The sequence below is a fragment of the Lepisma saccharinum genome, chromosome 4 (assembly GCF_977018435.1).
Source record: "Lepisma saccharinum chromosome 4, izLepSacc3.1, whole genome shotgun sequence".
Taxonomy (NCBI): domain Eukaryota; kingdom Metazoa; phylum Arthropoda; class Insecta; order Zygentoma; family Lepismatidae; genus Lepisma; species Lepisma saccharinum.
This window is the reverse complement of record NC_139232.1, coordinates 106,149,519-106,162,166: the sequence shown is the minus strand read 5'-3', so window position 1 is coordinate 106,162,166 and position 12,648 is coordinate 106,149,519. Positions and strand designations below refer to the sequence as shown.

At 38.2% G+C, this 12,648-nt stretch overlaps 1 protein-coding gene across 1 annotated transcript in view; it reads left to right on the top strand.

The window, feature by feature from the left end:
• LOC145986708 (scavenger receptor class B member 1-like) overlaps positions 1 to 12,648 on the top strand; it is a 73,699-nt gene that overhangs the window by 37,469 nt on the left and 23,582 nt on the right. The window contains exons 3-6 of the mRNA XM_083121030.1: positions 827 to 987; positions 1,867 to 2,008; positions 5,140 to 5,340; positions 10,852 to 11,242. Coding sequence (XP_082977156.1) covers positions 827 to 987; positions 1,867 to 2,008; positions 5,140 to 5,340; positions 10,852 to 11,242 — 895 coding nt within the window. The remainder of the gene's footprint in view (positions 1 to 826; positions 988 to 1,866; positions 2,009 to 5,139; positions 5,341 to 10,851; positions 11,243 to 12,648) is intronic.

Below are 12,648 nucleotides of genomic sequence, written 5' to 3'. Positions count from 1 at the left end.
TTCAGTGCGACGACTTTAATCATGACGCACTTCTGTTCTAACTGACAAGCATAAATCTGAACTGCAACTTTTAAACCAACAGTCACCTATATGTCAGTGACCAGTATCATGGCTGGAACAGAGTTCTTTTACATTTCCGTTAAGAACACCCAGAAAGTGTGAGAGAAAGTTGTAGCTCCAAAGGTAGAAAAATGTGTTCGCAAATAGGACGACAGGGTACACGCTCCGCCCACTCGTTTTTACCCCTTCTCTACTGTTATGTGCGACCTTGTACTACAGACTCCTGGGACAGATTGTAAAGGTTATAATTTACAAATATAATTTTTATTTCCATTTTAATACTTTTGTCCTCCCACTGACAATTGACGTTATTACTGAAAGCAAAAAAATACCCACACACATTGAGAAATTAATAAAATAATTTTACAGTCAAGTAATATGCCCTAGCTGTGATTTTAAGAAAGATCTTCCTAAAGTAATACGTTCTGGTAAATCAAATACATGTAGCCTACTTTAAAATAGGCGTGTAGAAACTTCTAAATATAGGTTAACTAAGCCACATTTAATTTGGGAAGAAGAATTAACTTTCTACTATATACACGACTGTTTGTCGTGTCTGATGTATAATGTGTAATGATATTATACCAAAATGCCTCGATTGTATAATTGTTGTTTCTAAGTGCAAATTGAAGCCTTACAGAAAAATTGAATAGGTAACATTACCGCCATATTATAATTATAATTATATTTCTCCATAAACTGATATGATCAATTACATCTTCAGATATACTAAAAGTAACGACATTATTTTCTTTCTTCGTTTCAGCATGTAAATCTGGTGCCCGGAAATGAAGTGTTTCAACTGTGGAAAAAACCACCCGTTGTCTTGTTGCATAAGGTCTATATCTTCAACGTGACTAATCCTGATCAGTACATTGGAGGGACGGCGAAAATCAAATTACAGGAGGTTGGTCCCTACGTTTACAGGTAACTCATACAAACACAGACGTTAAGACATAGGCCTACATGATATATGTGTACGGTTTAGAATATATGCATACTGTTAAGAGAAAGGGCTTTTTCGTTTCACACGGTACCTTCCGTGTATGGTATGGTGCAGTGTATGTTGTATTTATCAGAAATTAAACCGTGCAGATTACTATTGCTTGGAAAATGTCTCATGTGATGTGGTGATTCAGTTTCAGGAAATGATATTGCTGTTTCAATTTTACCTTGAAATTGAGAACAGAAACAGTAAATGTGTCACTGTATGCAACTTCTTTAAATTTAACACGTTTTTATATTTAAATGACTTTGGTAATTCTGGAACAGCTTGTTTATTTTGAAGAATGTGCTAGGGCGGCGTTGTATGCGCTTAGAGGGGGGCAGGGACTTGATACATCTTTTCCCGTTGGATGAATAGAAAGTTATTGTTGTTATTTTGTAATCTCTGTAACTTGGCATGGGTTTGCTATGTTTCTTCAATATTTTGGACTATTTTGGACTATTTCTAATGATGTTAGGGAATGGTAACTTGCCTTGGCCTGTGTACATCTTCAGAACCCCAGTACTCCCTTAAAATGTTTTTTTGTTTGTTTTAGTAGAGTTCAGAAAAAGGAAAACTGTGAATTATGATGTAATGTTGTAAAAACTTTTAGTAGGGTAATTATTCTACGTAAAAATAATTATTAATCATAATTATCAATTAATAAGCTCCCGATCCCAACAGTTGCTATTGGTGCAAAAAAACCGAACGAAGTAAGCTATTATTGTTTTACTTGAAATAATTTCATTTCTCCCTGTAATGGTCTAAAGAAAACATTATAGTAAGTTTTAATAAACTGTTATTTTTGCTTTCCCCTCTAGGGAGGATGCAGAAAACGTGAACATAACATTCAACGATAACGGAACAATGACGTACAACCCAACCAAGAAATTCACCTTCTTACCAGAACTCTCAACGGGAAATCTAGATGACAAACTTGTGGTTCCAAATATTGCCATGTTGGTAAGTTAGAATCTTCGATTGCAGGATGAACGCTGTCATTATCATTGTCATTATTAGCAGTAACAATGTTAGGCCCAGTTTAGGGACTTCGGAAGGCTGCGGCCCCAGCCTCCATCTGCAAAGGGGCCTACAGTGGAGAAAATTTGCTTTGAAGAGGGCTACAGAATGAAAAAATGAGACATTCGATGTGGTAAAAGTACAAAAATCTTAACTTAGCATCCGACGCTACTCAAAGTTATGACCGTAATTGACATAGGGGGTGGCCTCGCGATGTTGTTACACCCAGATAGACACGTTTAATTTTATTGATTTCTTTATTGAAAATATACTTATGTTGCATGCAACTTAATTCATAGTTACGTATTATCTCTCTTTATACATGATAAAATTTTCAAATTTGAATTTAGAAAAAGGTTGCGCCCCTTTTTGTAAATTAACAGGCAGACAAATTTTAAGGATAGAATGTTGTCAATTGTACAGTAACATCTAGCCGGCAGCTGTGGAGGAGTGGTTAGCACAGCACGCTACGACGCCAGGTGTTCCAGGTTCGAATCCCGGACTGGGCATGGGTGTTCTTTGCGAGTGACCGACCTTTCATCAATTTCATCATATCATCACTCATCTCCGCGATTAGCCAAAAGTGACAGAAAAGCGAAGTAAAATAAGCCAAATAAGAAACAGTAACTTCTAAATGTATCCGTTTTGTGTGGCGACCAATGTAGCTGTATAAATACAAAAACTAGAAAAATAATCATTTTAAACGTGGGAGAGTAAATCAAGTGAATTTCAACACGTGCTCTCTCGCACGTGTTAGTATTTACAGACAAGGTTATAATAAATTCTCACACTGTTCTCGTGTAAATGAAACTTCAGTGTAAGTCTAGAATATTCCGATAACCTCTACTCTATAATCTCCCATTCTTTAAATTCAAAGAAATGTGCAATTAATTCCGCACACTAATGCGCGGTGAAGCATGTTCGCACAGTTTCACATCTAAAATGCATGTGTATCTTCTTTTGTTGTTGCCGTGTTACGTAACAGATTACGTAACAGACAAATACTACAATTATTCATCTCCTTACGGAAGGCAACAATTAGGCATGATACTTGTTGTAAAATTGTGCACTGGATTCAGATCGTAAATATTTTTATGCATAAAGTGGTCGGAAATTCTCATTAAACTTTATACCACATGGGACGCTCGCTTCAGTGTTAATTGGTTAGAGGAATGGTTCCCAGTTTTGCATTTTGCTTTACAAAGCCGTGTACACTAGCGTAGGCAGGATTTTTTTTTCGGAGGGAGCTGGAATTGTAAGAGAATTTTACAGTTTTTAGACTTCGTTTTAAAAGTTGTTCAAGGACAAAAATGGTAATCGTAGGTTATTTGAAGGAGAGTTCAAGTTTACCACACTTTTGTTTTTTTTGAGTCCTTTACTGCTTTCATTTGGAAATGTTTCTTATTCTCAGTTTCAGGTGGGACTGTAATCCCATCAGCTCCCCCTGCGTACGCCAATGCCCGTGGCCGAATCTGTATGCGCCCCGTTAAGTGGTTCCACGTTTATTTTCTGTGTCATCGAAGCTGTCCGAATAGAATGGCTGCCGAGTAGTGCAGTTGCCACTTTTCCCGCCAGGTGTCAGTTCGAACGTCAAATACCGCGCTCTGTGGCGTATGTGCACGATACGGAAGCAGGAGGCAGAAGCCAACCAAACCTCATAATGTTTTACACCTATTTACTAGTTAAATGGATAATGTGGCATATGATTTCTCTTACATTTTTTTCTAATACAGTGTTATGGATAAAAATGTTCAAATAGCATTGTGTTTAGTTGTTTATTCAATAAACGTTGCCTCCGGAAAGTGCAAGTTGCAATATAGCTGCCGAGCGGAGAGCCACAGCGAGCTGAAGCTTTCACTTGTCGCGTCTTTCCCCCCTCTGTCGCCATTATCTCTGTTCTGTTGTATAAAATGGAGGTGTCATGTGAGACTTGATATTCTCTATGAACTCACAAGTGAATCTGTTTATCTGAAAAACTTGGAAAAATGAAATATTAACTTAAAAAGGGCGTATTGATATTTATAATTTTGTACCTATTTGTCATTATTTGCTCTAACATTTCTTAAAGAAAATACTTGTAAATCAGAACAGTCAATTTAGTCATGTTTGGAGATAAAGTTGCACATTCAAAAAGTGAAACGAAACTTACTGGAACATGTACTAAAACTTACTGGAACATGTATTACTACTTGTGTTGTATTTGTCAAAAAAGTTCCAAATAGTCCCGTTGTGGGTTTCGGAGAAATGACGTCATGATTATGTCCGCCGTCAGAATCTGTAGTGTAATCTTTAAAGGCGTATAACTCCTCACACCTTAGAGCTAGAAACTTCGTTTTTGCACCAAATTAAAGGGAATCAATAGGACAATTTGTAGAATAATGTATGTTACATATAGTCTACACGTTTTCTGAGATATATTAACAATTACTGGAGAAAATTCGTTTTTTCATACTTGTTTTAATGTGTGTTAGCATAAATTACCTAATAATTATAATTATTAGGTAAGTCTTTGGGACTTTTGTGGCAAATACAACACAAGTAGTACTACATGTTCCAGTAAGTTACGTTTCATTTTTTTGAATGTCTAGATTGAATTCTAATTTGACTGAACTAATATGACCTAATTGTAACCCTATTAAGATAAATAATAATAATAATCATTATGTCAAAATTGGTTACACAAAATTACAGAATTGAATACATAATTATAAAATAATTCAGTGGATCCTACTATTTTATACATCATCATAGATCATCATAAATTCAAATTGCAGGTTTCAACAAGATCAGTTACTAAACCTTTGACCTTATTTGAACATGTAAGAATTGATATATACCTATGGGAATATCTGAGAATTTTGTAAGATATATTACTCAAAAAATATTCACTGTTAATTTGGAAAGTTAAGATCTTCTGCACAAAATTTATCCTTTTCATTTTTCTTCTCTCTTCTAAGGTAAACATATTCAACTGTGTTAACCATTCAGAGTAATGTTGGTCATGGTAATTTCTTTTAAACTTTGTGCATAATAACCTGATAATAACATAATAATAATTTCTTTTATGTTTTCAGGGTACCTCAGCGCTATTGCAAGATTCTTCCCGCTTTCTAAAAGTGGCCTTCAGCACTTTACTCCAGTTCCACAGGACCCAGCCATTTATTCAGCTGGGCTCGCAGGAACTGATGTGGGGATACGAGGAGCCGTTGGTCAAGATGGCGAGCAGGTTTCTCCCATCCTGGATCTCGTTTAGCAAGTTCGGTGTTCTCGAGAGGGTAAGTTCTTCGCAGGCTCCATTGCAGACACAAAAAGATTTTTGTATGTATGTAGTAACCAAAAAATAGTTTCTGCTAATCAAATATTTGTTTAAACAGGCGTAAACAAACCAAATTCTTTTAGAGCGTACAGTCACCGGCAATATCAATTGGACACTTGGATGCTGAAATACTGGCTTTCCTCTATGGCGTTGTGTGTGTTGCCTAACTTGCTTTTAAAATCCACTCATCGCAGTAGAGTTATGCAACACACACAACACCATAGAGGAAAGCCAAGTGTTTCAGTATCCTATTTATATTCCCGGTGACTACATTTGTTCAGATTGATTTATTTGCTTTATTTTACTTCGCTTTTAGGCTATGCCACCTTTGCCTATTTGCGAAGATGAGGATGACTGATGATGTGATGAAATTGATGAATGTACACTCAGAAACATCCAGGATTCGAACCCGGGACCCTTTTACCGGCAGTGAAACGACTAATGTTGGAAGCAATTTATTTGACATATAAAACTTTAGACATGTTTTTGAAGGCGCATATTCCACGCATAGGCGTGCGCAGACCCTCTGATTAGGGAGGGGGGCAAAGCCTTAATGAAAGTTCAGTCAGGAAAGAAAAACATCATTTTTTCTCACTATGCTCTAATGCAACAACATAGAGACACCATAATGAATAAATAAATTGTCTCTGAAATGTGCTAAGCTCCTTTTCCAAACAATAATTGTGTTCATGCATTTAAGACAAAACTATTTAGCAGCAAGAGCCTGAAGTACTTGGTAGTTATAACGTCTCTCTCTCTCTGATAAATTACAATGCATTACAGAAAGTAATAAAAACTGCGAGCAAAGCAAGCAAGAAAATTTTTAGATCCAAATTTTTGCAAACTGAAAACAATATTGATTTAATATGGCACAAAAAATTTCATGGGCCACAATGTCATTCTTTTACAATTTTTTTTTCATTTCGGCGCCCAGGACCAACTCCCGCCGCCCCTAGCTACTAATATCAGGGGGGGCAATTGCCCCTATGTGCCCCCTGCAGGTGCTCTTGGCCGTCTGAAAGAAATAATGCAAGAAAGACGTGAAAACAAATTCCATCTTGAGTATATATTTGTCCTGCTACTCTTGAGATTCTACTAGCCTTGCTTTCTTGTATCTCAATGTTTGTCCCCCCCCCAGAACCGTCCAAGTTTGGGGAGGCGCAATAATAGTATAATATCGTTTAATAACGGCGATAAGATTCCTCTACACTAAATTTCTAGGTGAAAGTATAATAATGTAGGGACATAAACGTCTGGAAGGGGGGTCAGGAATGGCCACACCTCCTCCTTACAAATCGAAAGTCAACCTAAAATTATATATTTCACACGTATCACTTGATTTCAGTGATAGTAATTTACATTAATGCGATAAATTCAAATTCAAGTGGTGTTTTTAGGGGGCAACACTATTATCCGAGTAACATGCTTGTCGCTCCATGGAAAAAATCTGCGGGCAATTGCCATCCCCTTGCACCCCGTAAGCAGCTAGTGTCATTTTTTATATTACTATGATGTAAAAATAAAGATATTTTTGTGAATTGGAGGCTACCTAATTTAGGAATAAACATGTACCATGAGTGTTGAAAATTGCTTGCAGCTACTACAATCACAGCTTCATGATTTTCGAAGACATGTTAAAACACATTTTCCAGCAAACCACCTGCACGGGTTCATTTTTCCTGCTTATAACTTTTGTATTCATTACATGCATGATACGCACTGCATACACAGCATTCTTTTTACAACGAATTAATGATTTGCTTTATTTTACTTTGCGTTTCTACTGCTTTTGACTAGGTGCGAAGATGAGGATGAATTGTGATAAGATGAATTGATGAAGGGACAATGACAAACAGATATGGACAGCACACAACCAAGTCCCATAGAGGATTATACTGGACATGGGTTCAGACGCCAGAGCCTCGTTAGTCTGCAAAATAGAGTTCAGGAAGATTTTTTTTAAATGGGGCTGCATTCTAGGGGGAGCGGGAAACACACATCTGTAACATTCGTTTCGAAAGCTGGCCAAGGACAGAAATGGTAATCTGGGGTAATTTTAAGACAGGTTTGCATTTACTACATTGGTTTTTCCCGAGTACGGTTTTTATTTTAAAATTATGATTTGATTAATTTCGGAGAGCCCCATCAGCTCCCCCTGCGTACGCCAGTGATGGTACGTACATCATAAATGAGTTGAAAAGAATAAACCATACGTTGTTATCATCTATTAACTTCTTATAGGTTAGCTGCTCAATGCTGAAAAATAATTCATGGTTTGTTTGGGGTTAATTGTATTTTTTTCTCTGTGTAATAGCTTTTATATAGTTCCAAAAAAAGTGTGAATCGTGTTTCAAAATTATGCACTTACTACAAGAGTATGAAAGCACAAGGAGTGCATATTTCCGGTGTATTTGGAAGTAAAGTGCGATGAACTGAAGATACTAATTTTGACAAAATAACATCGATGGTATAATGTTTTTCCAATTGTAAGTTAAATTTAGCAGTTCAAACATGTCGAAAATACGAATCAAATTGCAAATGCAGTTCTTGCTGTTCATTTATGATGGTAATATTGAAATGGTTGGATGCAAGACATGAATATTCTCGTACCGCATACTGCCACACGATGGGAAATTATTAAGCAACACAACTTGTTGCGTATTAGCTACCTATTAAGACTTAGTTACACTCAGTTAAATGGTATTTCGCCCCAGAACTTTTCTCACGTTGCTATTTAACAATACATATCAACTCGAATGTCAAGGCGACAGGAAAAACCCGACCACGTTCCCTTTCCCACCGTTTAAGTTTCAAAAAAGCCCCTGTGCTTGACACGCCATGGAAATTGCGATTCTGAATTGAGAAAACGCGTTACATTTTCCACCAGATACACAGTGGTGAGTCCCTTTGCAAATCCACAATTACTTGAAGAAACTTTTAAAGAATTGTATCTTTTCGTCAGTTTTCTCGATAGTTATTAATTTTGATGTATATCCATGTACACTAATTCCTGTAAAATTGTGTACAATAAGAATGATACTAAATGAATAATATTTTAGTTACATTCTCTAGTATAGTATGCGTACCTAATTATTCACAAATTAAGAATTATTATGTAGAATATTCTGTTACCCCGCCCCCCCACTTTTTGCGACTTTTTCTCCTGTACTATGCTAAACCTTATTTACCAAGGGAAAGAAAACTGTCTTTGCTCCCCCAACTTTTGGATCCCAATCGCAGCCACTGTGTAGATTATTTGCCGAGGGTCATGTACACATATTTCAAGGGAGCTATAACTCACCCTTGCTCACCCCACCTTTGATAGAAACATAGGCTCTAATTAGTGTTGCCCACGAGACGAGACTTTGGCCTGTCTCGTCTCGTGGAAATGCTGTCTCGTCTCGAAAATATTCGTTTGTCTCATGACACATGGTCAATCTCGTCTCGTCTCGAATTTTTAAAAGCCTGTCCCGTCTCGTCCCGTGGGCAACACTAGCTCTAATATTTTGCTCATATGTAACCTGAGTAAAGCCTCTCCGATGGCGTAGCTGTAACGTCATCGCCTTGTAATCAAGGGATCCCGCGTTCGATACCCGGTGGAAGCACATAGTGGTTCGAATCCTACTTTAAACTGTAGGTCCATTCCCGATAAGCCTTCTGTGCATATAGTGGACTTAAATCAAATCAAATCTAACCTGAGTAGTAATATTCCACCAAATCGATATTCAATATGGTAAATATGCTGAAATTCAAGATACAAATGACGTTCATAAAACTTGCATCAATTAGTATAGTACTTAAGACAAAACAGTTATACTTTCGTTCTAGTAGAAACGCAATGGGCAGCTTATGCAAGAAACACCACGAAACCATCTGTGGGAGTTAAAATCACCCATACCTTTCCAAATGTGATCACAATTGTCCGTGGTCACAATTGCCCAAATACCATCAAAGAAGCCGATTCTCTAAAGGCTGTAAAACAGTGAAGAACAAAAGTAATTCCCAGTATACGCCAAATAATAAATCAACAATTCAACTCGTATTTCACCTCTCTTAAAGTAACGTCGGAGTCAAATTTCATACGAGAGTTCGAATATGAACTATGCTTCTACTAAGAACATGCATTACCATGACTCCATTATATAAACCAAAGCTCTACATCATCCACTGGACCACCCAGCGGAAGAAAAAGTCACACAAAAAAAACGCACAAATTTAAGTATTCAACAAATAGCTTCCCATGTTCTTCGTAATGGCCACTCAGGACCTTCGCAGAATTCTAAAAGACCTAAGGCTACACTATAAAGTCCAAAGGGGCCAATTAAGAAACACCTAATCGTGAAGGTGCTCTTGTGATTACTGTAATTTTAACAAGAACGTCCTCGGTTCGATTCTATCACAGTGTTAAATAAGCGAAAACCGAAGAGAGCAAATAATATTAATTCGTTTACGGGTTTTCCCAAAGTGCTTCCGGCATTCTCTTCTTTAGCCAAACTTTCTTCCTGTTAAAATTACATAACATGGTCACGAATTGTTACCAATTACTCAGCTTGAATCATCATGAGTTGAATATCTGTTGTTTTACGCGTTCAGATACGTACGAGGTAGATTCAGAAAGTTTCAGTGTCAGTGTGGTTGAATAAGATGGGGTGGCAACAGTGTTTCAACGAATGGTATTTGGCAACCCTGTTTTCCTTTAGTAGATGGCGCTGTGATCGAATTGCTCAGTTTGAAAAGAGACTCTGTTGAGAAAAGACGTGTCTGGTGCTCGCAGCTTTGAATTTTTATTGTGGGTGTGCTGATCGGCACGGAAATTAAAAAGAAAATTCTGTCTTACGATACTGATAATACTCGCCATTTTCCTGACATTTTTGCTTTCTACATACTATTCCCCTGTGTTTAGCATTTCAAGAATGAAAACTGGCAGTTTCAATAAATTTCGGACACGTATGATACAGAACATTTCGAGAATTAAACCACTTTTAATAGACAACCCTTCGACATTTACTGGCTGTTTGCTTCCCGAAAAATTAGAATATAATTTCCTAAGTTGTGATATGGACAGGAATTTTTCCTTCGGTTCCAGTACCCCTAATTTTTGTCACGTGCACTATTTTTTCTGTAAATATGTGGAAACCTTTTCTTACACACTTTGTGTTTGTTCGAAATTATATTCTTGAGAACTTCGATTACTTTTACCTCCGCTTTCTATTTTTAACTTAAGAGTAACGACAAAGTTCAATAATAGAATGGATATGGAAAAAATGCAGTGAAATGTTCTTACTTTACCCTCGATTTGAACCCAGAATTCCTAACTGGGCAGTAAACCGTGTTAACAAGTACGTCACAGAGGCATGCAAATCTTAACCAGTAAGAGAACACTTAAGCTTACTTTCAAATATACTCTTGTTAGGGTTATGATACATCAACATACTGAGATTTGTAATTATTGACTATCTTCTGTCCCCAGTTGTTCGACACAAAAGACGACGTAGTGACCACATTCACCGGCGAGGGCGACCGATCGAGAATATGCCTGGTGGACGCATACAACGGCGCGAAGAACCTCTCCTTCTGGTCGACGGAGGAGTGCAACAAGCTGGACGGAAGCGACGGAGCTTTGTTTCCGGCACCCATAGACCGCAACACCACCTTGCGCCTGTACAGGAAGCCTATCTGCAAGATCCTGCCGTTCGTTTACAGGAGGTCCCTGGTGAAGGACGGAATGGCCGCCTACAAGTTCAGTCCACCGGATGACGTTTTCGACGACATTCGAAAGAAGCCAGCCAACAGCTGTTACTGCAGGAAACCTGGGCGATGCCTACCCTCAGGACTTTCAGATATTACTCCCTGCTTCTATGGTACGTCCTCTTATCTCTCTCTAACAATACAGATGCTTGAAAGTTTTAGCAACTAAAAGTTGTTCCATTCAATTATAAGCATCCATTTACTCGAGTTTCGTTCCAAAATATTCAAGAGTTACCTCAGAATATCAAAATACCGGATGGCCAGAATTAAAGTTACCAAACTCAGAGCCCTCTGTAGCCTGTTTGAGGCATCGTAGAACTCTGAAATTTGGTGAATTCACTATGCAGACCATGGGAAAGAGGATGGCGATAAAAAAGTTCAATTTTCCGCCACCAGGTTGAAGTGTGGCGCTGTAATAATGAATATTGAAAGACATATGTCAGGCGTACAAATCATTATTGCAGCTGCACTATTACCACCGTTCTGATAAAACAACTTCACCAGCAATGCACGTTCTTTCTTATTTAATGGCATGGTGATTGATCACTGCCGAACTTTTGTTCAGCACTCACGTTAAGTGATTTAGCTGAGTTACTAATTAGAAAGACATTTGTTAGTGGCTGGAAGTTGCGAGAAAATAATCTCTCGTTTATTGCAAGATTGCAAGGTAAAGGCAAATCCATAACCAATTGGAGCAGTTTACGTCTTTATTACGACCCATCATAGAAGTACAGCGCCACATTTCAACCTGGTGGCGGAAAATTGAACTATTTTTTTATCGCCATCCTCTTCCCCATGGTCTGCTTAGTGGATTCACCAAATTTCAGAGTTCTACGATGCCTCAAACAGGCTACAGAGGGCTCTGAGTTGGGTAACTTTAACTCTGGCCACCCGGTACGTCTTATGTAGTCACAAAATAGAGTTTTTCGCACAATAACGATGCAATAAATGTAAACTTTGAATTTAGCTTAATTTCTAAGATAATTAGGCTCCGCCGAAATGCTTTGCAGCATTTTTACAGACACCGAGAGAGACCAAATCGCCAGAGAAGTATCGGTCGATATCGATAAATAAAATGCAACCGATGCTTTCGGATAACAATACCAGTGGTATTGGTTGGTTGATTTGGTGTTTAAGTCCACTTCATGTGCAGAAAGGTTAATCGGGACTGGACCTGCAGTTTAAAATATGATCCGAACCACTGAGCAATGCGCGTCCACCGGGTATCAAACTTGGGACGTACTGACACCGGCTCAACCCTAATATGGGCCACGATGATACAGTCGGTAAGGCGTCTCACTGCCATGCGGGGGACCCGGGATCTGTTCACGGCTAAGCTCGGCTTGGCTGGTTTCAGATGGGCATTTGTCCAGCAATTTCCCTCAATGGAGCCACTGCGGGATTCACCCAGCCTCTAAATATATGAATACCAGGGCAATCCTTGGGGGGGGGGGGGACCAAAAGCGGCCAGATAGTGAATATGTGGCGCCTTACTTCCACACACCCTCCACATGCCTTA